Raw genomic sequence first — 27,545 nt, 5'->3', positions numbered from 1 at the left:
TGTGTGTTTTGGATGAATTGACTAAAGGGGTTAGTATCAGGGTTTGAATTATGGGGGGGGCTTCACCCCCCCTAATTAAGACTAAGACTATATATACACATTTCTATATCGTTTTTACCTGTAATCGTAAATATTACTTTACGCCCTGGAGAAGAAGCTGACCCCTCCGATTATCATTGTATAATTCACACTGGATGCCCGGGCAAAAATGTTGCATACAAATTACATAACAGAAATGTTGGATGTATTTTTTGGGTTGAGCTTTTTCTACACAGAAATCTACACACAAAAACACTAGGACAACATTTTGTTCAATAAACCTTTTTTTTAATCTCAACAGCAAGTTAGCTTATGTGTGGTCAACATCAATGAGAAGGTAAAATATAAAACTGGATTTATTTTCCTCAAGTCTGTTTTTTTTTTTCTTCTTCCCCATCAGCAGGAGGTGCAATTATGATACTGAAACACGTCCACTAGTACTGTACGTTTCTTCACCACATAAGTCTTCAACTAGTACTCTGAGATATTGCTATAATACTTTTAAATGGCATATACTGATTGACCAAAGAACAGAAAAGCACAACAGAGAAGCCAACACAGCTCCGTCTCCTTACATGGTGGGGAAGTGTACTAGAGGACTTCTGAGGAAACTTTGGTTTTGTACCTTGGTAAAACATGACACTGTTACCTCTGGAGGCAATTACTGTAGGGAAAACAGAAGGGAATCCGACCAGAAATAACAGCTTCTATTCAATTCTTAATTTAGACCAGAAAAAGTAAAAAGGCACACTGAACACTACCATGCTCAACACTATATTCGTTGAGTCTTGAGGAGCACTCAAGATTTATCTAACCCCTTAATTTGTACAAAGCACAATAAACAACCAGTTAAAGTCTGTCTCTAGTTTTCCTTCTCTCCCTCAACCATTAAGTGTTCATGAATCAGATCTTTCTTTGAAAGAACCTTCTGTGTGTGTGTGTGTGTGTAGGGGGGGGGGGGGGGTTGGGGGAGAAAGATGAGACAATTTTCTTATCAAGTTGAATGAAAGAAATAAGCCATTTAGGGCCTTCTTCAATAGTCCCAGAAAGCATTCTTCCTCCTTCTCACCCTCTCATCGAGAGTCGGAATTTGCATCAGCTGTGTAGAGGAGCATATGCTTCCACTCCAACACTGGCCAGACACTAGGACCAGACACTAGGACCAGACACTAGGACCAGACACTAGGACCAGACACTAGGACCAGACACTAGGACCAGACACTAGGACCAGACACTAGGACCAGACACTAGGACCAGACACTAGGACCAGACACTAGCCCAGAGAAGGGATGAAGGAAGCATTCTGAGACTATTCACAGCCTTGGATAAACTCATCCTTTCTCATCCTCATCCTCCCTTCTCTCACTTCATCTTTTCACCTCCAAGTCAAAAGTGCTCCAGTATTCACCTGCAGCCGTTCCAGTAGAGTGGTCGTCTGTGTGGATGACCACAACCACACTCCTGCCTGGACTTGCTCTGGCGACCATGACCATCTATGGTCTCTGGCCCCTTGTCCCTGACTCCTCCTGGTTACCTGAACCACTAGATCTACTTTGGTCTAGACTCTCTCCTGCTACATTTCAGGCTGTTCCATTATTTTACCTACATGTGTGTGTGTGTGTATGTTTGTGACAAAAGACCTTTGCACTTCAAGTAGATTCAAAGTTAGCCCAAGTGCTGTGTGTGTGACATCTCTTTAACGTGGCCTGCTGTAGGGCGGCCCTGGTGAGCCAGCGTCTCCATTCACCAATCAGGGTCGCGTGTGCTGGTTGGGCGTGACGGCCTAGCACAGCGCGGAGAGAGACAGACACTCGGCTTCACTGGGATCAAACGACTTCTCATCAACACCATTGAGTTTAGAGTTCACACAACATTGGAGGCGAGGATGCTACCAGGAGATGAACCATTAGTGTCCACACTGAGCAAAACACAATACAATATGTACATATTATTGGAAATTGGAAAACCTTTTTTTTTTTTTTTTTACTATTCAATGTCGTGCACACGCACTAAAACCAACCCCAAACCACCCAATGTACTGCATGCCTATATCTAGATGAATGCATCCAGACAGGTTAAGCCTGTCAGCATCATGCCATCATCATTCAGCCTCAACTACTAGTTGCTTCAAACTGATTAGTAAAGATGCAATTGCTGACTTCCCACACTGTTGTGACTTGCTAACTAGTGAAAGTTATCTAAAAGGTTGGCTTCACACATCCCTTCTGATGTGGCTGACTAGCTAATGTGGATGATCCTACTGCCGGTGGGCGCAGGCTTCCAGCTCAGGCCCAGCAGACAGTGCTATTGCCATCAATGAGGATGGAGGACGGGGAGTAAGGGGCCTAGCAGTCATGGCTAGCTGACTGGCTCCACCCTGCTCTGCAGATGGGAGTTATGCTGCAGGTACACAGAGTGGAATATCTCCTAATTACATCATCGCCTTCATGGATGTCACTGTGCATTACCATTGACTGATGAGTCCAGGCCAATCAGAGTCCTCTGCCTTAGAACCGGCTATCCAATCAGAGTTGGTTATTCGGGTGAATAGGCGCTGACAACCTCCCACAATCCCTCATGGAATTAATAGTATTGCTTCAATATTGCCACAAAAATATATATCGACTACTAACACTGCACTTGTTAAGCGCGTAATCATAACATTGTCACTTGTTCGTGTTTCTCTCTTTTACAAAGTCCAGAGAGTTGTGTTTTTTTTCTTCTTCCTTTGCCTATATCAATACAAAAAGCATAGCTGTTGCCATTGTGCTTATGCTAACTCGTCCTGTCCACACACACACAGTCCACATGCCCAGACAACAGGCCGTGCGCTCGGCTGCAGCTGCTGCGGCTGCAGCTTCAAGGGCTGCAGCTCTTCACGGCTGCAGCTTCACACAGCTGCAGTCAAGATGCCGAGCGGTCCAAAGTCCCCAAAGAGCCTCCCAGACATCAGCTGCCCCAGGCAACGTCCATGCCAGCCAGCCTGGTCCTGGACGCCGCGGGGCCCAGGCGCGGGTGAGGGCGGAGGGGTACGTAGGGAGGTAGGCTAGGGAGGGTTTTGGTAGAAAGGATTCTCAGGTGTCACTCAATACAACTAAAGAGTAAGCATTGACAAATAAGAAAAAAAACAAAAAACACTTTTCCTTCCCTGTAACCTTGACAATGACTCCTCCCTCTCCCTCCCCCTCCTCCTCTCCCTCTCCAGAGACTTAATGCTGCGTGGGTTGTCAGGATAATACTGCCATCTGTCTCCTGCCTCAGTCCCACCGGCTCAGTTGACCATGACGAAGCCGTGCGTGGAGTCCACCGTCTCCATCATCTCGCTGTCCAGCAGGGAGCCCTGGATCTCAGGCAGGCCAGCCAGGCCCCCGTACCCAGGCTGGGGGGCCTCTCCCTGGGCAGAGGGGAGAGGCTGCCCGGGGTCCAGAGGGTACTCATACTGCTCTGGGTAAAGTGCCTCGGCGGAGGGGGGGCCCAGGACCGGCTCACAGCTGGGGTAGCCGTACAGCAGGCCCTCCTGGGGGTGTTGGGGGTGGGACTGGGGGTGCAGCAGGGGGCCCGATGACAGGTGAGAAGGGTAGTGCCCCACCAGGTAGGGGTCGTACACCAGCCCCTCCCCGGGCTCCATCAAGGGGACGAGGCCCTGGGGGTGGCCTGCGGACATGACCCCCTGCTGGGAGGGGGGCGCGGAGGGGTCCTGATGGGCCATGGGGGGGCCGGGGGAGTACGTGCCCCCCTCCACGATCTGCATCTGGTTGAAGTAGGTCTGGAGGCCCATCCCCTGAGGCTGCTGCTGCTGCTGCTGGAGGAACATCCTCTTCTGATGCAGCCTGGGGTAGGGGGGGCAGAGGTCATGCACTTGAACAAGCTGTGTACTACGATGACTCAAGGCACAAACCAGTACTACAGCATACCATACCGTATACAAAGGTGTGTGTGTTTGTGTGTGTGTATATATACACACACACACACACACACACACACATATATCAGTAGCCTACCTGTACATGTGTAAGGCACACAGCTACTTCTCAGTATCTATTGGATACAGTACAGGATCCGACAGTGCAAAGGGTGCACCTGTTTTGACTCACCTGTGCTCCTGCAGCTGCTGCTCCAGACTGCGGGGCGTCTCCTTGCAGAAGAGCTGACAGCTGGCGGGACTGTTGGCCAGGACGCTGGCCTTCTGACACAGGGAGGGGGGGGGTTAGTCCACCTCTCATAAACAACCAGCAGATGTTTACAAACATGGAGGCTGAAAACATTTGGTGGACGTGCCAGGGAGACGAAGCTCTGTCTGCATGACACGAAACAAACTGTCCCATTAGCAAGTCAGTAATACTGTGTAGTACGTGTAGCTTGTGTCTGTGTGTGTGTGTGTACCTGCAGCTGAGTGTCTGTGTGTGTGTGTGTACCTGCAGCTGAGTGTGTGTGTGTGTGTGTGTACCTGTAGCCTGTGTGTGAGGTACTGTGTCTCCAGACTCTGTCTGCGTGACAGCAGGGGGGGGTGGCCTCCTCCCTGGAACATCCCCAGATGGTCCTGCTGTGTCGCCGCCTCACTCTACACATACACACACACACACACACACACACACGTTACATAGCCTCTACATACAACACACACCCCAAACTCATCCAGTTATTTTGGAGCAAGATTCACATGGCTCGCTGCCTCTTGAATTTCAAGAGTTCCATCAGCCAGAGTTCTGGGTTGCTGATTGGCTGACAATGGGGACCGGACTCTGCACGACCAGTCTGACCACAACAATGGCAGCATTCACTCCCCTGCCCCCACACCCAGGGACTAGGACCAGGGCCCAGGCCCGACGGACAGTAAACAAGCCACAGTTGGCTGCCCCTGCTGGGCTTACATAAGCTGCTCTCTCCCCCGGACGGACGACCTCTGGAGAGTTACTGGGTGAGGGCTGACCTCCTGGAGGATGAAATGTAGATGGGTTTTGTTTGTGTGTGTGTGAGAGCGTGTGTGTGCGTGTAAGAGAGTGAGTGTGTGTGTGTGTGTGTGTGTGAGTGTGTTTAGATGTGAGTGTGTGTGTGTTGGTGTGTGTGTTGAGGGACTGCAGTGACGTATGTGTGAGTGTTTGTGCATGTGTGTCCTACCTCTAAGAAGTGCTGCAGGTGTTGGTGTGTGTTGAGGAGGTCCATGCCAGCCGCGTCTCCTGGGTCCATCTGCTCGTACAGCTGCTTGTTCAGCTCCAGGATGCCCTTGGTCCGGGCCAGGTTCTGAAGGTGCTGACGGAACGCCACCAGGCCCGGACCTGCACACACACACACACACACACACACACACACACACACACACACACACACACACACACACACACACACACACACACACACACACACACACACACACACACACACACACACACACACACACACACACACACACACACACAGTCAGGGTTTCCACTTCTACATCAATCAGCAGGTTTCATTGAAATTGTCCTTCTCCCATTTCCAATTCATACAATCTAAACAGTATCACATTGGAACACTGCATTGAAGAAGCAGCACCGTATTTTATACGGTTTGTAAGATTGATTACATGCACATAAACAAACCCAACAGAGACTAAAAAGATGACATCCTAAAAGCAATACATTGTGTTCTGAGGGAGTCTCCGTGGCAGGGGGGCCAAGTTCAGGGCTGGCTTTCTCAACCACACGGTGTCCCGTTGACTCAACCTGCATGTTTGGAAGGACGTTTCCTTGCTGTGACGAGTGTAAAAGACTGTGGATGTACCCAGTCAGTCAGACGCTGTCACAGAGTCCCCACCACCTCATTACCCTGGCAGCATTCAGTGTCACATCCCCCCCCCCAGCCAGCAGAACAGCCATGACTGGCAACCTACGTCAATGACAGTGTGGGTGGATGTCGAGTGCGTGTGTGTTTTGTGTGCGTGTTTGGAGTTTGTGACACAGACGTCAGAATAGGTGTGTGTGTGTGTGAGAGGGAGAGAGAAAGCGAGCGTGAGTGTTCTTGTTCACGTCAGAAGCCGGTGTGTGTGAATCAGACACAATCATGGTTATTAAAGTGAGTGTGTGTGTATGAGACTGTGTGTGTGTGTATGAGACTGTGTGTGTGTGTGTATATGAGTGTGTGCGAGCTTGTCCTCTGCACCACTGATGTTGACTGTAAACCTGCAGACCTGACTCATCATGAACAGAGGGTGATATGGGGAGCAGAGCCGTGTGTGTGTGAGTGAGAGTGCACATTTGAGCGTGTGTGAGCGTGTGCAGACGATTCCCTGACGTCACAGGCAGCCAACACAGCAGCCTCTTTAGGGCTTTAGGAGGGAGAAACAAGGGAGATGAGAGATGCAGGGAGAAAGACAGGAGAGGCAGATGAGAAAGGGAGAGAGAGAGAGAAGAAGGAGGAAGAAGAAGATTAGAACAGAGGGAGAAAGAAGCAGCTGTGCCATTGTGACTTGTATGTAGGGGAGAGAGGGAGGGAGAGGAAAAGAGGGAAGGGAGTTAGGAAGGAGGAAGTAAGGTAGAGAGGGAGGGAGGGAAAGGAGGGAGGTGATATTTGGAGCTCTCTGGGCTGAGCTGTATCTCCACAGAGCTGTGTGACTCACCACATGAATAACCTTCAACCACCCTACAGGGGCAAAAGACAGAATACCGGGAGAATATAGGGAGAGAGAGAAATAAGATGGAGAAAAGGTTGGGAAAGTGGGAGCGATACAGAAGGTAAAAAAAGAAGAAGAGAAGAACAGAGAGATTGGGAGAGCGGAATAAAGACACAGCAGGGCGGGGCAGACGGAGCAGGGCGGGGCCTACCTTGGGTGAGGGAGGTGTCGGACGCCCGCCGGCCCTCCCTGAAGCTGACTGGTGAGCGGTTGTGTGTCTCCCTGCGGGGCGAGCTGAGCGCCTGCATGGCGGGATTGGGCGGCCGTGCGCTGAGGAAGGGCGTGGTCATGTGAGGGGCGGGGCTGGGCAGTACCACCTCGCTGAGGGACGGGGGGTCCTCCAGCAGGCTCAGGTCACTGTGCATGGAGCCCATGTCATACTCTGAATCCACACTGCCCAGGGAGGGGTTGTGGCACAGGCTGAATAACTTCCCTGAGGGAGACAAGACATATTAGCAACCATATGCATATGTGTCTGTGTCATTGTCTGTGTGTGATTGTATGTGCCTGTGTGTGTGTGCATGCATGTGTGTGTCCCCCTACCCTGGTTGCCAGCCCCAGGCTGGTTAGTGACCTCAGACAGGGTGTGCCTGCGCTGGCCGAAGCGAGCCGTCTGATAGGCTGAGAGGAGGTGGGCGGGGTCGTCCTCGGCGTCGGGCTCCTCCGTCTCGATGCCCTCGTCTATCGACGTCTCCATCATGTTGGAGGGAGACGAGGTGGACGACTTGCGGAGCACGGTGGGGGGCAGGGGGTCCAGCAGACAGCCGTTCACCTGGTGGGGGCAAACACACACACACACGCCTCCAGTCAGTGGTGTCGTCGGGGGGGTTGAGCACAGCGGTGGCCTTGTTGTGGAGCAGACATGAGGCCTGAGGATATCTCTCATCACAGCATCTACCACCTCTCCCTCCCTCTCCCTCCACACTCACACACTGGCTGGGGAGTGGGGTGTGTGTGTGTGTGTGTGTGTGTGTGTGTGTGTGGAGACGGGGCTATAGTCTGGAATGCAGGGCCAGGAAGTGTGCTTTGGCCCAAAGTCCTACACACACACTCACAGACACAAACACATACACACGTCTAGCTAACATGGATCATGTGGATGAGTTGCCGGGGTAACCAGAGAGGGCAGCTCTGTCTTGTCGACTTCCCTAGCCCAGCTTCCTGAACCGTGCTGGGTTAGGAATGCAGTTACCCAACACTGGAAGGGGGAGGGGAGACAGGGGGGAGGAGGGGAAAGGGGGGACAAGGGGACAGGGGAGGTCAAGAGAGAGAAGAAAGGAAGAGAGAGTGGAACAAAAGGAAAAGAAAAAAGAGGCCGAGAGGAGGAGAGGATGCAGGGGCTGGTGGGCCTCTCTCCGACCTCTCGCTCCTCTGGCTCACCACACTCATCACAGGACTGTTACGCAACGCCCTCTCCCCCCCCCCCCTCTCTCTCTCTCTCAAACACACCCCCCCAGCCAGTGTGGGCAGAGGGTGTGTTTCCTGGTGGATGAGCGTGAGGGCCGGCCTGCTGTTGTCTGCTGGTCATCCTCTGCTTATGAAAGAGCTGTTCTGTTATGAAAGTGTCTATAAGCTGCCGGGAACAGCGACAGTAGCACACTCTGATATAAGCCTGTACACACACTCCCAGGAAACTGGCCTGTGTGTGTGTGTGTGTGTGTGAGTCGCAGCACAGCTGCCCTATCTGCTTACATAACCCTCTCAGCCGCTCCCCTGTCACCCAGCACGGCTCACATCTGACATGACACACGTTTGTTCCCCACGTCTTTCTCTCTCTCTCTCCCTCTCTCTCTCTCTCCCTCTCTCTCTCTCTCCCTCTCTCTCTCTCTCTCTCTCTCTCTCTCTCTCTCTCCCTCTCTCCCTCTCTCTCTCTCTCCCTCTCTCTCTCTCTCCCTCTCTCTCTCTCTCTCTCTCTCTCTCTCCCAAGCTCTCCCCTCAAGTCTCTCACTATCAGTCTCTCTTCACACAATGTTCAGTCAACCTGGCTTCCCTGGAAATCAGTTTGGCAGGTACAGCATGGGTGTCTGAGTTCATGTGTGTGCAGAAGAGTACCTGTCTGTGCATGCGTGTGTTCCTGTGTGCGTGCATGTGTGCGTCCATGTGAGTGTGTGTGAGACTTACTTTAGGCGTGGCCACGTCCTCCACCATGAGGCTATGCTCTGGAGGACATGAGGACTGAGGGAAGGAGAAGGCCTCGGACGAGGCTGGAGGGAGGGCAGGGGACCGCAGCAGCCGAACCCCCTGGGGGAGCAGGCCCACCTGGCCAGAACCACTGGTGGACTGGGGGGGGGGGGGGGGAGAGGATAAGATCATTTAGGAGAGGATGTCGGGAAAAAGACAGGAAGGACAGGAACATGGTGAGAGAAATGAGAAAGAGAGAGTACGAGAGGGAGAGCGAGCATGAGAGAGAGGGCGAGGCAGGATTCGAGACAGGCGGCGAGGTAGGACCGGAGAGACAAGAGGAAGTGAGGATGAAGGGAGGGTGAAGTGGAGGGAGAAGGAGAGAGAACCGGAGGCAGGTGAAATGAGAGGACGTGAGCGAAGGAGCGGGACAGATGAGAGGAATACAGAAAGAACGGGGATGCAAATCAGGGCGAGAGAAAGGGGAGAGGGGGAGAACAAGACCAGCGGAAGAAAGGATGAAGGGACACGGAGACAAAGACAAACGGAAGAACAAGGTGTGAGTGAGTGAGCGAGGAGGAGGAAGAGAGGCAGGTGAATGAGAACCGTGCCGTTTGATGGCGCAGGTGCGACCGGATTTCATTACGGCGTCTCGGCCCGCCGTGGAAATGAGGGCGGCGGTTACCTTGGCGACGGTCTGCTCGGCAATGGTGCTGGGTCTGCGTTGGCGAGCGTCGAGGCGCTGCTCCACGGGGAAGCTGCAGCGATGAGCCTTCAGTCGCTCCACCAGAAGGTAGTAAATGGCTGCAAAGTGGTTATAACTCTTGTTCTGGAGAGACTGGGGGAGGAGAAGGAGGGGAGAGACACGGAACGGTCACCTTCCAATAAAGTTTGTTCAAAAGTGGATTCAAATAGCTGTCTAGTTTCTTAGAGTCGGCTTCACATTCTGATACCCTCCTGTCCTATTTTAGTATCAATAGCATGAAAAAATTAAGAATCGATAAAGTTCATAATAAATAAATGTTGTGGTAAATAAACGTTGAGTTCAGATCTGTCTGAAGTTGGGGTCCCCACCTCCACGGTCTTGTGCTGGTCGATGCCCAGGCTGTGCATGAGCCGGAGAACCTGCTCGCTGTACTCGCCCACGCCCACGTCACCCTCCGCCGGCACGGGCCTCTGGTACAGCACCGGCCGCTGCACGGGCACGTCCAGAGCCATCCACTTGTGCTCCTTGATCTGGGCCACGGACAGCCGCTTAGACGGGTCCAGAACCAGCATCCTCCGGATCAGGTGCTCACAGTCTGGGTGGGGGGGTGGAGAGAGAGGGAGAGGGGGGAGAGAGAGAGGGGAGAGAGAGAGAGAGAGAGAGAGATAGAGAACGAGAGAGAGAGAACGAGAGAGAAAGAGAGAGAGACAAACAGGGACAAAGAGAGAGTTAAAAGGGAACACAATGTTCCAAAATGTTTTGGATAATGTTTCACCACATTGAGCCAGACTGCATTTGAAACAAATCTCTCCTTCCGTGTCCATTTCTCTCTCTTCCTCTTAAGCTCTTCCCCAACTAATCTCTTTTCCTCCTCCTTCCCTCATCCAGCCCCCCATTATTTCAGGGTGAGTGGCCTACTCTTTTCTGGTTAGCTGCCTGGGCAGTTTGACGTCATCCACAGCTGGATGTTAACAGGATTACTGCCCCCTGCCTGTCAGGCTGTCCTGCGTCAGTGGAGCTCCCCACCTCAGGATCTAATTAACCTGCACTAACCCTAGCAACCCCCCTCCTCCCACATGGGACATGTGTACTGCCATACAGCAAGTCAGACGGCCGGACGGTTGTTTACCAGTCAGTCAGGCAACAGGTTGGTCATGCACTAATGACTCATCAGTCAGATGTACAGCTAATAAAGGACATTGTAGGGTACGCACACACACACACACACACGCGCGCGCGCGCGTGCACATGCACACGCCTTATCTGAGACAGCTCGACACCAAATCCCTCTTTAACAGATGGGGAGTACTGCTGTACTGTATGTGTCTGTGTACGTGCCTGTGGGTTGTACATTTGAGCCTGAGTGGGGCGAACAGGAAGAGAGGAGATCCCTTCTGGAAGAAAACTGCACAGTGTGTTCCTCTACTGAATCAAAGCTGTGCTGGATTGGGGGGTGAGAGGGAGAAATGGGGAGAAGGGGGGGATGACTCGGGGGGGCCAGGGTTAGACGGAGAAGGGGGGAGGAATGAGCTAGTGTTAGGGGGTCTAAAATATGGTGTTCGTTACATTCTCTACATGACTAAATTGTTTCAAGGTCCTGAACAAAGCCTGTTGACCCCTACGTGGCCCACCGTCTGCTGAAAAAAACCAGGGCTGCAGACCTGCAAAGCACTAGCCTAGATTAGCTGACTGGCTGAATGGATAGATGACTGACTGGGAGGGCTGACTAGCTGGCGGGCAAATTGACTAACTGGTTGGCTGACTGGTTGAATATCTGACTAGCTGGTTGGTTGGATAGCTGATTAGCTGACTGACTGGCTGGATAGCAGGCTGGCTGAATAACTGGCTGGTTGGTTGGTTGGATAGCTGACTTGCTGAGTGCAGAATGTGTTGGCTCTGCCGCAGGTTACGTAAAGTGGCTCTAGCTGGAGTTCTGGAGCCCATCTCCAGCTCCCTCTTCCTCTCAAGACGACGTTCTCACTGACTCACTCACACCAAAAACAGATTCTCCCCCCCCTCCTCTCCTCCTCCTCCCCCCTCCTCCTCTCAGTCCATTCTTCCCCTCCTCCCCCCTCCTCTCAGTCCATTCTTCCCCTCCTCTCTCTCACCTTCAGTCATGAAGTAGGGGATCCGGAACCTTCCCTCCAGGACCCGTTGGCGCAGCACGGGCAGCGTGGGTCCGTCAAAGGGCAGGGCACCACACACCAGCACATACAGGACCACGCCCATGCTCTGCAGAGGGAACACACAAACACCACACACAGGTTACGGGAGGAGCCTGGGAACAATCACTACATCACAAAGCCAGATAGATTACATAGATCTACTGTAGGACAGAGGTATGTAGATCTCCAAGAATCTAGGCCCTAACCATGGAGATAAAGCCTAGGCCCCGACCCTGAAGATAGTCCAGGTTCTAGGCCCCAAACCCTGGAGAAAGACCAGACCTCAGGTGATCCTGACCCTAGAAAAGACTCAGATAGCAGCCTGTCAGCTACGTGGTCCTGGTCCACAAGGAGCAGGGTTGGAAACATGGTCGACATCTCCCCCCCCCGGTATATCCTTAAGATCTCGGAGTAATCTAGCACAGGAGCAAAGGCTTTCTACTTTACGACCCTGGCTGTCCTACATTAACCCACAGGCTACCACAGGTGACTGGCTGGTCAATGATTGGTTAACACTCCATTAGGGACAGGGTTCACACATGTGAGCCATCTTAAATATTGTCTGCAGCCTGATTTGTTTCTTTAAATATATATATATATATTTTTTTTCTTTCTTTCTCTCCACCTCCCCCTATTCCTCTATCCACCCTGCAACCTACCAGGATTTAATCCCCCCCACACACATTTATTCCCTCCCTCCCTCCCTCCCACCCTTCCTTCCTTCCTTGCTCCCTCAATCCATATCAACCGCTCTCTCCATCCCTCCCACTCTCCATCCACCCACCCATCCATCCATCGCCCTGCAAGTAGTTATTCCTCCCATCGATCCCTCCCTCCCTCCACCTACCCAGATGTCCAGTTGTGGGCCCTCGTACTGCTGGCCCTCGAAGACCTCTGGGGCAGCGTAGGGGGGGCTGCCGCACCACGTGGACAGAGGCTCCCCGGGCTGGAAGAAGTTCCCAAAGCCAAAATCTACACACAGGACAGGGAAGGGGTTAGACATGCTGTCTTGCATCCTTCACCTTCTCACCTGTACCTCCTCTGGGGGTTTATGTTGGTTACGGGTGCTGATCTGTGGCATGCTCTGTAAACCCCTTTCTGACGTGACAGAGTGTAAAAGGGGAACACAAATACACCGAGTTGATTTGAGATATCTGCAGCGGTCCCCCCCGGTGGAGCGCCAAGCTAAGCTAACACTAAGCTAACGCTAAGCTAACCCTTTGTTCGAGAAGCACGTTACGGCCAGCCCGGGCTGAGGTTTGTATAACGGTGCGATATGCAATCCACATTCCTGAACGCTGAGGACAGGGGGCAGGGCTTGTATGTGAGGTCACTTCCCAGGAGACTGGCAGGATGAAGTCATGGTTGGACTCTGCGTTTTGATTGGCCCCCCCCTGGACAGGGGGGTGTTGCTCCTAGCAGATGCCACTGGAGACGCAGCCATGCCTGAAGGAGGCCAAGATGCAGGGGCAGTTGTTCTCACCCTCTCTCCCTTCCCTTCCTGTCCTTCTCTCTCCCCCTCTCTTTCCTTCTCTGCCCCCTCCCCCCCCACATACCCATGTCATGTCTCCTGGGTATGTGTGTTGTACAGTTGACACCAGGGTGAGCTTCAGCAGTGGGATGGCTTCATTATATGAAGACATGAGGACTACACGAGAGCCCTGAATCAACCTCCTTCCCCCCTCCCTCATCCGTACCCCCCCCCCTCCCTCATCCGTACCCCCCACCCCTCATCCGTACCCCCCACCCCTCATCCGTACCCCCCACCCCTCATCCCTACTCCCCCCAAAGCCTCTCTCTCTCGCCTTGTTTTGATGTTGCAAAATGACCTCATGAATGTTATATAAAAAGCAAGGAAAAATGTATTACCAACCAAACAAATAATGCTGATTAAAAAGGGCTGGCTTACATAACGGGGAGGTCAGCAGGACTCAGAGGTGCACGCATAACACATACACTCTCACACACACATACACTCTCACACACACACACACACACAATACTGTCCTCTAGTGCAGCTAGCCCCCCCTCAGTAGGCAGGCTACTAGCCACGTTGTAGCTGATCAAAGGTGCCTCTGACTCACTGATGTGGAGCCTATTATCAGAGCTAGAACACATTAAGTAGGGTCAGGAACATCCTAGCATCTTGACCACAGCAGGGTCAGAAAGATTCTAGATTTTAAAACACTCCACACACAGCAGGGTCAGAGAGGTTCCAATGCAGGATCTAGAACACAGCAATTCTAGAATGCAGAGAAAGATTCAGCTCAAACCAGAGATAAGCTGGGGTGACACTGCAGCTGGACGGAGGCCAGAGTGCTCTGTAGCAACACACCGCACGGCTAGTGCTCTCTCTGCAGGTTATCTGATGTACTGAGATGATCAGGGAGGACAACAAGAGAATGAGAGGGGAAACAAGAGAGAAGACAGGTGAAGGAAAGGAGAGGAGAAGGGAGAGTCGAGGAGATAACTAGAGGAGAGGAGAAGGTGGAGAGGACCAGGGAGGGAAGAGGAGAGGGAGGGAGGAGGTTTATCACATGGGTTGACCCATTTCATGTGCTGAATACTGAGTGACTGACGTCAACACCCAGCACTGCAGGCAGGCAGGCAGGGAGGAGGAGGGGGGCAGGGGTGTGTAGTGTGTGTGTGTGCGTGCTGATAAACAGCCAAGCCAGTAGCAGTCTACTGTAGCCTAATAGTAGCACCAGGCAGGGGATAAGACAACACTTTCTATCATCTGTTTTTGTTGAAACCAGTTAAGTGTCACTAACACTAACACTAACACTAACACACGCACACCCCCCCCCCCCCCCTAGCAGTTACCAGGAGGTTGTAGATAAGCAGGTGTGATGAGCACACAGATCTGGGTGGAACTTGGAACATGATGTCCTCTCAAGCTATCCCTTCTACTTTAGTCCCTCCCCCTCTCTCCCTCTCCTTGTTTTACTCCCTCATTCCCTTTCTTTCTCCGCCACTTCAGTCCCTCCATTTCACCATACCATTTCCTCCACTGGCCTAAGCTCTACATATCCCTCCCTCCCTCCCTCCCTCCCTCCCTCCCTCCCTCCCTCCCTCCCTCCCTCCCTCCCTCCCTCCCTCCCTCCCTCCCTCCCTCCCTCCCTCCCTCCCTCCCTCCCTCCCTCCCTCCCTCCCTCCCTCCCTCCCTCCCTCCCTCCCTCCCTCCCTCCCTCCCTCCCTCCCTCCCTCCCTCCCTCCCTCCCTCCCTCCCTCCCTCCCTCCCTCCCTCCCTCCCTCCCTCCCTCCCTCCCTCCCTCCCTCCTGCTTTAAGGGGTTCTTTGAAGTATAAACATAAAGGCAACACCCCCTGACACACACACACACACACACACACACACACACACACACACAGCAGTGACCTTTCTTTGACTGTCCAATGGTCAGCAGGACTTCCGACAGACTAACCTATCATGACAGATCTTATGAAGAGAGAGAACTGGACATGGGTCAGGAAGAATCAACTTCTACCTCAAACTCTTCATCACCATCCTCATTATGAGGCTCACCAAGGGTCCCTCACAACAGACACCGGTACATGAGCTGCAGCTGTGTTGCAGTGAAGTGCTGTGTTGCAGTGAAGTGCTGTGTTGCAGTGAAGTGCTGTGTGTGTGTGTGTGTGTGTGTGTGTGTGTGTGTGTGTGTGTGTGAGAGAGAGAGAGAGAGAGAGGCCATCTCAGGGAGATGAGGGAATGTGCAGAGGAGCAACCTGCTATCTTGAGGTTCCTATGTTCTCAGTCGTATACTGGTGTGCTAGTGTGCTAATGCACCCACCTGCTATCTTGAGGTTCATGTGTCCGTCTAGCAGCAGGTTCTCAGCCTTCAGGTCACGGTGGACAATGTTCCTGTTGTGACAGTACTCCACTGCTGACAGAATCTGCCAGAACTTCCTCCTGGACTCCAACTCACTCAGTCGACCATGCTTGGCCAGGTAGTCTGAAGAGAGAAGGGGGGGGTAGGAGAAAGGGACAGAAAGAGAAAGGAGACAAAAAGAGGTAGTGTCAGTTAGCTTTATTACTTCACAGTCTTGACATCCACACAGGTGGTATGCATCTGGCAGTGTGTGTGTGTGTGTGTGTGTGTGTGTGTGTGTGTGTGTGTGTGTGTGTGTGTGAGAGGAGTGAGTGAGGGGGTCACCTCTAGAGTCTGGTCACCATAGCCTAAGGGTGCTTCTATGAACAGCCTAGCTTATATCAACAAAAGCTTCAGAGAAGAGAGGGAAAAATGTATTCCTTTTATTACATCCTGGTCATTTTACTGAATATAGTCAATCCAAACAAATGCGCAAGCTGAATCCTTCTGTCCACACTTGGACTGGGCTGGAACACAGCCTACTGTTGACAACACACAATCTGTGCCACACAAAAACACAAGTTTTCACCTTAAAATCTCATATATACTCTACAACTCGTGGTCTTGTCAAGAGGCAGGCAGAGGAAACAGACGCACACAGAGGTAATAGAGGCAGAGGTAATAGAGGCAGATGGAGAGGGACATGGGTAGAGACAGTCAAGGACAGAGACAAACAGGGAGAGAAAGAGAGAGAGAGACAGATACACAAAGAGACAGGGACAGAGAGAGAGACAGAGAGAGAGACAGGGACAGAGAGACAGGGACAGAGAGACAGGGACAGGGACAGAGAGAGAGACAGGGACAGAGAAAGAGACAGGGACACAGAGAGACAGGGACAGAGAGAGAGACAGGGACAGAGAGAGAGAGACAGGGACAGAGAGAGAGAGAGACAGGGACAGAGAGAGAGAGACAGGGACAGAGAGAGAGAGACAGGGACACAGAGAGACAGGGACACAGAGAGACAGGGACACAGAGAGACAGGGACACAGAGAGACAGGGACACAGAGACAGGGACACAGAGAGACAGGGACACAGAGAGACAGGGACACAGAGAGACAGGGACACAGAGAGACAGGGACACAGAGAGACAGGGACAGAGAGACAGGGACACAGAGAGACAGGGACACAGAGAGACAGGGACACAGAGAGACAGGGACACAGAGAGACAGGGACACAGAGAGACAGGGACACAGAGAGACAGGGACACAGAGAGACAGGGACACAGAGAGACAGGGACAGAGAGACAGGGACACAGAGAGACAGGGACACAGAGAGACAGGGACACAGAGAGACAGGGACACAGAGAGACAGGGACACAGAGAGACAGGGACACAGAGAGACAGGGACACAGAGAGACAGGGACACAGAGAGACAGGGACACAGAGAGACAGGGACACAGAGAGACAGGGACAGAGAGATAGGGACTGTTAGTTTCTGAGGAGGCAGCTTCACACCTCCAGTCAGAGCTGCAGGTAGCTGGACACACTGCTGACCTCCACTTCACACCCAGGCAGGCGGAGGGGGGGAGAGAAGAAGGTAGAGGGAATGGGAGAGAGGCAAAGAGAGAGACAGACATAGTAAGAAAGGGAGAGAGAGACAGTAACCACGGCTGTATAAGACCAACAAACAATTCACCCATCTTAACTACTTGAACCACTTCAGACAGCCCGCAATCAGAGAACAGAGTTCCGCCTGGCTACCAGGAAACTCGTCAGTTCCAGGAAGTGATGAGGCCATGAGGAGAACATCATGTTGCTTCCTCACAGCCATGAACAGATAGGCCTCTACACGCATGTTACAGATCTACAGATTATCCTGCTGCACACGTCAACAGCCTGGGATACAGAAACTGAAGAAAAGTGGGGCAAAACAGAACCCCAGGGCAGAACTACAGTAGGCGTGACGATTACCTGATCACACCCTCTCCATACCAGCATGCCAGCCTCATGATGCCCGGGTGCCGGGCGGGTAGTCATGACAGGCTGGGGGGGGGGGGGGGGGGGGGGGGGGCGGAGGGAGGGAGACAACAAGTGGAAAACAGAGAAAGAAAGAGTGTGTGTGTGGGGGGGGAGGGTGACAGAGAGACACGACGTGAGAAAGAGAGAGTGGGGGAGAGAGAGCGGGGAGTATAAGAGAAACAAAAAGGGGGCGGGGAGCGAGACGGAAAGAAGGAAAGAGAGAGGGAGAGAGAAAAGGGAGGACCTGATGAATGTTTAACTTCTGAGAGGCTGATTGGAGTGAAGGTGAAACATTCCGGCCGCGTGTCCCTCAGTGCAGCCAGGGCTTCATGCTGCGGCGCTAATCAAAAACACAGCAGGTGAGGGAATGTGACAGGGCGGTCTGAAGACTGGGGGTCGCAACAACAGCCCCGCTCTGCTCAACGTGTGCCCTCACCACGCACGCACTGACTTAGGACAGGGCTGACTCATAGAAACATCACAAAGACACACACACACCCCAGTGCTGTGGCCTCATGACCCGTGGTGCCCATGTCTTGGCAGAGCAGATGGTTGGACTTTGGAACAAGGATGCCTGTTTGCTTGTTCGGCTAATGTACACACAGACGCACGTGCACTCACAAACATCCTGCACAGAAATCTCTCTGTTTGGATAAGCAGATCCTTTCAGGGCACAGCGAAAAGGAGAGAGAGCACACACACTCAATGTCAGCAGGGTCAAGGAACCAGGCCGGGTGCTCTGTTGCATTGTGGGAGAGAGGTGTGGGGGGGTGAGAATCCACGCAGTAGCATTACAACATTCTGCTGTATGTCTATTACAGGTGGTACGGTAACTGTGGTACATTCTCCCACTACCTCCATCCTCTCCCATCACCAAAACCTCCAGAGCTATTAACAAGACAGACGAGACAAGAGATCAGATAAACAGGCATTCCTATAGAAGCCACCCTGAAAGACTCGCACAGGCTGTACACCGGCTGAGTAGACAACACAAAGACCTCCATAACATGGACAGATCTGGGGAGTTTTTGTTGTGTGTGTGTGTGTGTGTGTGTGCACACATGACAATTAATATTGTCATCCCTGTCTCTGAGGAGGACAGGCCACAGAGATGAAGTTCTGTTCCTGCCCTCTCCACCTTCAGCCCTCTCTGTTGCTTCCTCTCCATTCTCTTTCTCCCTCCGTCTCTCTCCAGCTTAGCTTTCTTAAATATGCATGCCCTACATTTCCCCCTCCTGCCAAAATTTGAAATCTCCTTCAGCCCACCCTCTCTCCCTCCCTCCCATCTTCTGCTGGGGCTCAGTGGATCCTCCTTATTGGAGCTTGACCTAGTTTCCAGGTCTGATCCGGCCTGCAGCGGCCACTGATGCTGAGACAGACAGGCAGGTAGAGAGACAGACAGACAGGCAGGCAGAGACAGGCAGGCAGAGACACAGACAGACAGGCAGAGACAGACAGGCAGGCAGAGAGACAGACAGGCAGGCAGAGACAGGCAGGCAGAGAGACAGACAGACAGGCAGAGAGACAGACGGTCAGGCAGAGCGACAGACAGACAGACAGACAGGCAGGCAGAGACAGACAGGCAGGCAGAGAGACAGACAGGCAGGCAGAGAGACAGACAGACAGGCAGAGAGACAGACGGGCAGGCAGAGAGACAGACGGACAGAGCGACAGACAGACAGACAGACAGACAGACAGACAGACAGAGACAGGCATGCAGAGACAGACAGGGAGGCAGAGAGACAGACAGGCAGGCAGAGAGACAGACAGGCAGGCAGAAAGACAGACAGACAGGCAGGCAGAGACAGACAGGCAGGCAGAGAGACAGACAGGCAGGCAGAGAGACAGACAGGCAGGCAGGCAGGCAGAGAGACAGACAGGCAGCGCGACAGACAGGCAGACAGACAGACAGACAGGCAGGCAGGCAGAGACAGACAGGCAGGCAGAGAGACAGACAGGCAGAGAGACAGACAGGCAGAGAGACAGACAGGCAGAGTGATAGACAGGCTGGCAGGCAGGCAGAGACAGACAGTCAGGCAGGGACAGACAGGCAGGCAGGCAGAGAAACAGACAGGCAGAAGTCTGATCCTATAGGCTGTGGTAGGTCTGATCCTATAGGCTGCTGCTGGTCTACAGGTTTGATCCTATAGGCTGCTGCTGGTCTATATGTCTGATCCTATAGGCTGCTGCTGGTCTACAGGTCTGATCCTATAGGCTGCTGCAATGCAAACTGTTTGCAATTAAAGCAAGCAAAAATAGCGATTTGTCTTATACACTCCATACTGACCCTCATGCTATCATACACAGCTCATAAACATGGCCAACCACAGGTTTCTTCCAATAGGCTGTTGCTCTTAACAACAAATATTGTTGTTGTTTATGGAAAATAGGAACTGACATGCTTACCCTTTTCAAGCAAGAGCCCACTTTAATGATATGGTGTCCACTACGACGACGATGACAACATTTTAAATCCTTGCGTAACAAATATTGCACAATCAAGTACTTAGAGAGCACAAACCAGAACACGGTTTCATAATGCCATATCCCCATAGAGATGATCTGTCAGGTATCTATGGATTGTGGTAGCACCGTGAACCAGTGACAAGGGGGGGGGTTTGTCCTGCACCAGGACAGGATGTTCCCTGGAGACAGGAGCTCACGCTGGGGTCTCTGAGCTCCTGCTGGTCACACAAAGCATTAAATCCCATCTTGATGACATCATTTAGCGTCTTCCAGGAAAAGTTTTTTTAAAGCTCACAATACAAAAACGTGTTCAGAACTAGCTAAATTAGCTATGGTTCCAGCATCCATAAAGCAAGTGACTGCCTGTAATGACCAGGCCCTGGTACACAGCCCTCTTCTACCACATGGCTGAGCCCTGGCCATGCCCAGGCAAACCCCTGCCATCTGTGACATCATCAGAGAGTGCCTGTGCAGTGAGAGTGTAAACAAAGCTGTCGGCCCAGACACAAGACCCCCTCTGAATACAAACATTTAGTTGGCCTAGATCACAAAGCGACATGCATGTTCACCATCTAGGCTTCTGGCCTGCTACTTCACATCCAAACAAGTGTTGGGCCATCTCAACATGTGTTTGGCTCTACACACTGTGCTGGAAATGCAAGGCCAATAAACTGAATTTAAGCTGCCTTCAAATTCGTCATGTTGTTATGTCCTGGTCTTTTGGGTAATGTAATTTCAGACCTTCATGATCTCTATGAAGATTGGCTTTGGCCAATTAGCCACAGTAGCGGCCCTGGTTATTTTAAGAGTTTTAAGGCTTGAGTGCTTGGTCCCAGGTGAGATGAGACGCGTTCGTGTTTCTGTGGAGGATGCCTGTCAGTCTCAAAGTCACCTCGGAGCTCTCTTGATGAGGTGTAACCGTCAGTGATGTCATGCGATATGTCACGTGATCTGACCCAGAATGCATCACTCACCGAAGATCTCTCCGTTCTTGGCGTACTCCGTCACCAGATACAGCATGTTCTTAGTCTCCATCACCTTTAGGAGAAGGAGAGAGGGAGGAGAGAGTGGGAGGGAGTTAATATACACAGCAGAGTAAACGGACCAGACCTTGCTTTGACCTTAGTGGGGCTGCAATGGACGGTCATCAGATAACAGTCTGCATTGAGACACTTCCTGGTGCTACTGTATCACATGACCCCTAGCAGATGGGGGGGGGGGGGATTGGGAAGGGGCGGGGCGGGGGATAACAGCCCACAGGAACCACACCATTAGAGAAAACAGTAGTTATGTGAACAGTTTATTCATACACTCTCAACCACCTCCCTGGCTGAATCACACAGTTGTGCCTATATTAAAACACACAGGCCTGATCCACTCCACATGTCTGAAAGACATAACTGGGAGAGATTGGAGGGCCTGTGGGATGGGGGTCCTCTCTGTGTCTGATACTGAATGGCCCTTGTGCTGGCAGCCCTGACACACAGCCAGCCGTATGTGGGAGGACACCAGATATAGACACAGCCAGAGCAGAGATGAATAGAGCTAAAAGCGGAGGCCGAGAAAAAAGAGAGAGAGAGAAAGAAGGATGAATCACACACATTCACACTTTGAAATACCACACTAGTTATTTCATGGTGATATGCCTGGTTGGCTGGAATGTGGAGTTTGGTCCTGTCTCCATAGGGCGAGAAGCCCCCCCCACCGTACGTGTGGAGTGGGGTATGGAGAGGTGTCAGGAAGGGAGGGGGGGCAATTAGGAGGTCTGAGAGAGATAAAAAGGGAGCCGTTTAGAGAGAGACTCAATGCTGGGGATGGTAGCTGATGAGGGCTAGGGGGTGTTGGGGGGGCTGGAGGGGAGTGTTGGGGGGGCTGCAGGGGAGTGTTGGGGGGCTGGAGGAGAGTGTTGGGGGGCTGGAGGGGAGTGTTGGGGGGCTGGAGGGGAGTGTTGGGGGGCTGGAGGAGAGTGTTGGGGGGCTGGAGGGGAGTGTTGGGGGGCTGGAGGGGAGTGTTGGGGGGCTGGAGGGGAGTGTTGGGGGGCTGGAGGAGAGTGTTGGGGGGCTGGAGGAAAGTGTTGGGGGGCTGGAGGGGAGTGTTGGGGGGCTGGAGGGGAGTGTTGGGGGGCTGGAGGGGAGTGTTGGGGGGCTGGAGGGGAGTGTTGGGGGGCTGGAGGACAGTGTTGGGGGGCTGGAGGGGAGTGTTGGGGGGCTGGAGGGGAGTGTTGGGGGGCTGGAGGGGAGTGTTGGGGGGCTGGAGGAGAGTGTTGGGGGGCTGGAGGGGAGTGTTGGGGGGGCTGGAGGGGAGTGTTGGGGGGCTGGAGGAGAGTGTTGGGGGGCTGGAGGAGAGTGTTGGGGGGCTGGAGGGGAGTGTTGGGGGGCTGGAGGGGAGTGTTGGGGGGCTGGAGGAGAGTGTTGGGGGGCTGGAGGAGAGTGTTGGGGGGCTGGAGGGGAGTGTTGGGGGGCTGGAGGGGAGTGTTGGGGGGCTGGAGGGGAGTGTTGGGGGGCTGGAGGGGAGTGTTGGGGGGCTGGAGTGTGTTGGTTCAGGGTGCGTGGGTATGAGTGATGACAAGTGAGAGCACCGTGGAGGCCCGCTCTCTTTTTAAGCACTGAGAGGAAGTGACTAATTGACCCATGGCGTTTGATTGGACGAGCCATTGGAAATAATGACACTCTGCTCCGTGACTACACAGCACACAGTCTGGAATGCAGCCAGAGTTGTGTAATAATAACCAACCGCTCATCTAACTCCCCTAAACAACCCAATAGGACCTGGAGTGGGCTGACAGTTCAGAGCTCATGCTAGGAGTTTTGGGGGAGTTTCCAGGCCATTTCATGGAGGTTGGACGCTTGTTTTTTCCCCCACCAGGTCCAACAAATAAAATGTCAAATATCATCAGTGAACATTGTCACTGTGTAGCATGACGTTCCACAGCAGACGTTCACTAGGTGGGACGAGGAGTCCGGGATTGAGTGTTTAGCTGACAGAACATTCTACAAACGTAAATTGTGAGTGTCGTTGGTCTGACCCAAACCAATTCTAGGCTACGCAATACAAGTAATCTAGCACCTTGGCAGACTACCTGCCAGGTCAGCAGAAAGCAATGTTAGATATTAGATATTAACTAGGAGCTGATATCCATGAAGGTCTGGTGGCACTATGACGACAGCCTGCAGCCAAGGTGTTTACTAACCAGAGTCTGACATTGGAAGAAACAAGGTTATGACAATCAACACTGACTGGTGAAACTGTGGAAGTCAGCCTAGTTCTAGACCTCACAAGCCAGTTCTAAGATGGGCTCTAGAACCATGCAGGTAAACCTAAGAGGAGACTTCAGATTCTGGCATACCTGGTACAGCTTAATAATGTGAGGGTGGTCCAACATCTTCATGATCTGGACCTCCCTGTAGATCTTCTCCAGATTCACTGCGTCCAGCTGGGTTTTATCTATGATCTTGATGGCCACCTTAAAGAGAACACAAAACACACGATTAGGCTCCAGCTGACATTGCAGCACTAAAATACTTTGTCATGTCATTTTCAAGTTTGTGTATGTGCGTGTCTGGTAGCGTTCACAATAGCCAGCCTCCAGTCTGCAGCCTGTCAGCTGTCCTATGTGCAAAACAAATATCGCTGGTGTTTGTATGAGAAGATGACAACCGGCTGTTTGAACAAATGTTTGCTGAGGAGAAAACAACAGAAACTGAAGACCACAACTGGCGACCAAATTCAAGCTCTTTGGCGTTGATTAACAAGGTCGGATCACTGCAGAACCCAGTTTCACAAACAACATTTCATCACTTGGACTTTGTTCACAACTGTCTGTGAGCCAAGTGGAGACAGAGGGGAGAGAGAGAGGGGGAGACGGGGGGGGGAAGAGGGGGAGACAGAGAGAGAGAGACCCAGAAGGCTAAACAATGAGTGCTAGAGCGAAAGCAAAAGAAAGAGATGAAACAAATAAGATAGAAAAACCGAGAAAGAAAGGGGAAGAAGAGAGAGGCCACTGTGCCCGCTCTCTCCCTGTAATCATGCCACTCTAATCTGAGCTGAGCTAACTCCATGTCTGATTACTGAGAACCACAACACTAACACTCCTCTCATCAGCAGAAGAGAGTACACACATGCACACACGACAAACACGCATGCAAAAAAAGGAATGCATGTACAAACACGGGTCTGACAAACACGTCACACACACACACACTACGGCACCGGACTGTGAAACATGACACACACGCCACAAAATAGAGGAACCTGACACACACACACATACACACTTTCTCAAGGGGCAGAGTGGAGTGACTGCAAGGTCATGTGAGGAGAGGAAGGCGTCCGTGGACAACTCCAGGCCACTGAGGATGAGGTGTCTGGCTATTTGCTGAACCAACGTGGGGTGATGTTGAAGGACAACAGTTGGTGACAATGACGAGGACATTTTAGGGTTCCAGACCTTTCTGTCCTCCCCCACATCCTTCGACCAGCTTTGAAACCCGGCCCACATGAGGACGAGGGCAATGCATGTTGTTGCGTAAGCCAGATTGTATCCAATGTCAGGTTCTGGTCAGTGGTGTAGTCCAGCATGAAATAGGGGGGGTACTGTAAATGTATCATTGCTGTGTCACTGCTCATGATATCATGGGCGTCCGGGAAATCCTTGCGGACATTTGACGTTCACTCACGTCCCGTACACTGCACCACTGGTTACTGATGCGGTGTTCATCAACTATGCTCAGTGGCCCACATAGGTCTAGCTGGCTGGGGTGTGGCATGACTGACCTGACCACAGAATGACCTTCCGCTTATCAGCCAAGACACTGGGCCACTTGATACTTTGAACAGAGGGAAAGGACATGTGGACAGAAAAAGCCATTTCAGTGAAATTTAGTACCTTACAACTAAGATTCTTGGTTACAAGGACGCTTTCAATTTAGAGACCACTGAACTACACTTACACATAACACACACACACACAAGCACACGCAAAGACACACAGACACACTCACACAGACAGTCAGAGACACACAGCTGGTACTGAGGGAAGCCTGACCATGACAAGTGTCATCACAACCAGGGTCGTGGAACTGGCTGGTACTGGGATGATGTTATCGGGTCATTCTCCAGACACAAGCTAGTACTGGTCTGCTCGACAGACCATCGACAGACCTGCCATTCACTGAGGCCATCTCGTTACAATGACTCACAAGAGTGCCTAGGATCCCAAGCATGCCTAGGGTATGTGCTGAGCCACACTACAGCTCAGTGTGTTAATGGTGGTGGTTCATTGACTGAGGGAGAGGTTTTAAGGTTAGTCCTTGACTCTATCCTGTAGGAACTTTTAACCCATTGAACAAAATGAACAAGACAAGAATACGTTTTTAGTAACTCTAGCAGGCGTATGTGCACATGCACATGTAGGCTTAGCCTAGTTATCTTAGATTCAATGTAGTGTAAAACCAGGTAAAAAGTAAACCGTTTCACGTAAATAAAGTCATACAAGCCTCGGAATACACTAATTATACACTTACAACGCCGTGTGAATGCGTGGCAAATCGCTTATCTAGTGGCATGGTATTGTCCTTCCCTAAACCTTCATGTCACTTAACACTAACCCGACACTCCACTGCTGTTGGTAAGACCTAAAAATGAGAAGATGTCTGCTTTAAGGCTGCAGGGTATAAGACGTTAGATTGCCGTTAGTACCCACACCTTTCAGAACAAGGGTTTACAGCCACCCCCCCCCCCCTCCCCCTCCACAGAATACTACACATAGTCTTTCGCCTGTCCCAACCAAACCACATCAGTATTGGGTTATGTAACTATAACGGGAGCAAAGACCTATGCAGCATGGCCCAGACAACCAGCACCGTATTTACAAGTTAGCTAGCTTGTTTACAGTACACAAGTCCCAGGGGCTGCTTGGCTGTCTCAATCCAAGCGGATAGTTCAGAGCCAAGTTTAGGATAACGTGTGTTACACCTTACACAACGTGTTAAGCTTTACACAGGCAGCACTGTCATAGTTTGTAATGCTTGACTCCAAGTGCACGAATAGTTGAATCGGCTATACACTGTAGGTTGACAACTTATTCTAACCAGTATGAATTGAGATCAAGTTATCTAGTTAACTAACTCTTGCAATGTAGGTTGCAGCTAGTTAGCAACCAGAAGTTGCAATAATAAGGAACCACTGGTGCAGATTTGCTGACTTTAGTTTAGATGATGTGAAACTGACGAGAATGCACAACATGTAAAAAGGTTAAATAGTCACACTTTTGGCGTTGCAAGAATGACACCCACCTCTGTCTTGGTAATACGGTGCCTGGCAAGCTTCACGACCGCGAAATTTCCCTTTCCTAAGGTGCGTTCGATATCATAGAAGCCCACGCGGACAGGACCCCGGACAGGACTCGGTTTTTGGAGAGTGTCAGCCATGACCATGCTGTTCTGGAGGGGCTCGGGGAAGAGGAGGAGGTAGCTCAACAACCAGCCAGCAGACTCGCCACTTGAGTCCTGCTACAGATGACAAGGAACAGAAAACAAATTGCCCGCTGAAATGTGTCTATCAAAAATAGACAAAAGTTGAATTCTTAGTCGCCCGGCCAGCTTGGCGTTGACGGCCCTTTCTAGACCCGCTAGACCAAGCAGTAACGTATGTTAGCTACATTTACTTTTGCTTCGGGCTGTCAATCCACAGTGTCCAATACAATAGAGCTATAATATTTCAGCTAAGGCTAGCTGCCTGTATTAGCTGGAGTACAAGAGTTGACTAGCAGGAGGCATCGTGTTCTGTGGTTGACGTGTATTGACGTCAGAGCCGATGGGGGTATTTGTACAGGGGGCGGGCCTCCGAAGCCGTTCCACACTTCAGTGCCAATTGGTTTCCATAGCGACCGGACCCACCTCTTACGTCAACCGGTAACATTGCTATTCTGAAATCTGTTTGCTCGGCCGCCCTGGGTGCACGGATAACTTTGAAGTTCGGTCCCTCCAGGTGCTTAGTATGTGCTTTTGTCTCCCTTGAGTCGAAGTACGGAACACGGGTGCTATTCATGCCTATTCACACACCCAGGCAAATTGCTTCTACTATTGTGCTGACAGATGTGTGTGTGTCAGCTGGGCCCAGGAAGATGTGAGATTTGAGAAAGCTTTGTGCACACCAACCAGGCATCATTAAATTATGCTTATTCTAGAGGAATGAATATGTATGACATGATTGCGTAAATCGTGGTGAATCTGGTCAGATGCATAACTGAATAAGAACATTTAAAAGTGTAAGCACTTTTTGAAACATCCCCACAAGTTCGTAATCTCACCCTCCTTCTTCCTGTATAGTTAACTGATCTTTGTTGACATGCTTGATTAATCAACAAAATTCTAAGAATATGTTACTACAATTCATTGGTCATATTCACCTACAGCTAATACGTGTGAGAAAGGAATAACTTTTAGAGAATGCATATGTTCAACGTACTGATATATGACTGTTATAACATATCAATGTTCAACAGTCAGTCATGCAACAATGCGAATTTTAAGCAAAAATGTCCCTGAGGGAACATGTTTGGAATAACTGCA

At 51.6% G+C, this 27,545-nt stretch overlaps 1 protein-coding gene across 4 annotated transcripts; it reads right to left on the bottom strand.

Moving 5' to 3' along the window:
- Nucleotides 1-305: 305 nt before the first annotated feature.
- sik2b (salt-inducible kinase 2b) lies at nt 306-27,215 on the bottom strand. 4 transcript variants are annotated; one of them, XM_084673839.1, is made up of 16 exons: nt 26,639-27,212; nt 26,268-26,483; nt 23,321-23,437; nt 20,949-21,012; nt 15,473-15,634; nt 12,531-12,655; nt 11,627-11,750; nt 9,887-10,113; nt 9,498-9,650; nt 8,813-8,971; nt 7,235-7,463; nt 6,843-7,124; nt 5,158-5,315; nt 4,487-4,600; nt 4,134-4,225; nt 306-3,869 (listed from the first exon to the last, which is right to left on the bottom strand). In XM_084673839.1, the coding sequence occupies exons 2-16, from the start codon at nt 26,406-26,408 to the stop codon at nt 3,311-3,313; spliced, it is 2,706 nt and encodes a 901-aa protein (XP_084529965.1). In that variant the 5' UTR covers nt 26,409-26,483; nt 26,639-27,212; the 3' UTR covers nt 306-3,310. The 4 variants fall into 4 exon arrangements, with proteins under 4 accessions (XP_084529965.1, XP_084529966.1, XP_084529967.1 ...); XM_084673840.1 differs by having other exon boundaries at nt 4,134-4,222; XM_084673841.1 differs by lacking the exon at nt 4,487-4,600 and having other exon boundaries at nt 26,639-27,215.
- Between the last annotated feature and the right edge of the window lie 330 nt (nt 27,216-27,545).

This window comes from Hypomesus nipponensis, chromosome 15 (assembly GCF_054491055.1).
Source record: "Hypomesus nipponensis isolate SF chromosome 15, ASM5449105v1, whole genome shotgun sequence".
Taxonomy (NCBI): Eukaryota; Metazoa; Chordata; class Actinopteri; order Osmeriformes; family Osmeridae; genus Hypomesus; species Hypomesus nipponensis.
The sequence above is the reverse complement of the archived record's forward strand: the minus strand, read 5'-3'. Positions and strand labels throughout refer to the sequence as shown.

Bases quoted from the DNA above. Each gene is read 5' to 3' on its own strand.
- sik2b (XM_084673839.1), bottom strand. From the start codon at position 26,408: ATGGTCATGGCTGACACTCTCCAAAAACCGAGTCCTGTCCGGGGTCCT. The intron at 21,013-23,320 runs GTATGCCAGAAT...CTTCTCCTAAAG, and splicing joins ACATTATTAAGCTGTACCAG to GTGATGGAGACTAAGAACAT. The intron at 15,635-20,948 runs GTGAGTGATGCA...TTCTCTCTTCAG, and splicing joins CAAGAACGGAGAGATCTTCG to ACTACCTGGCCAAGCATGGT.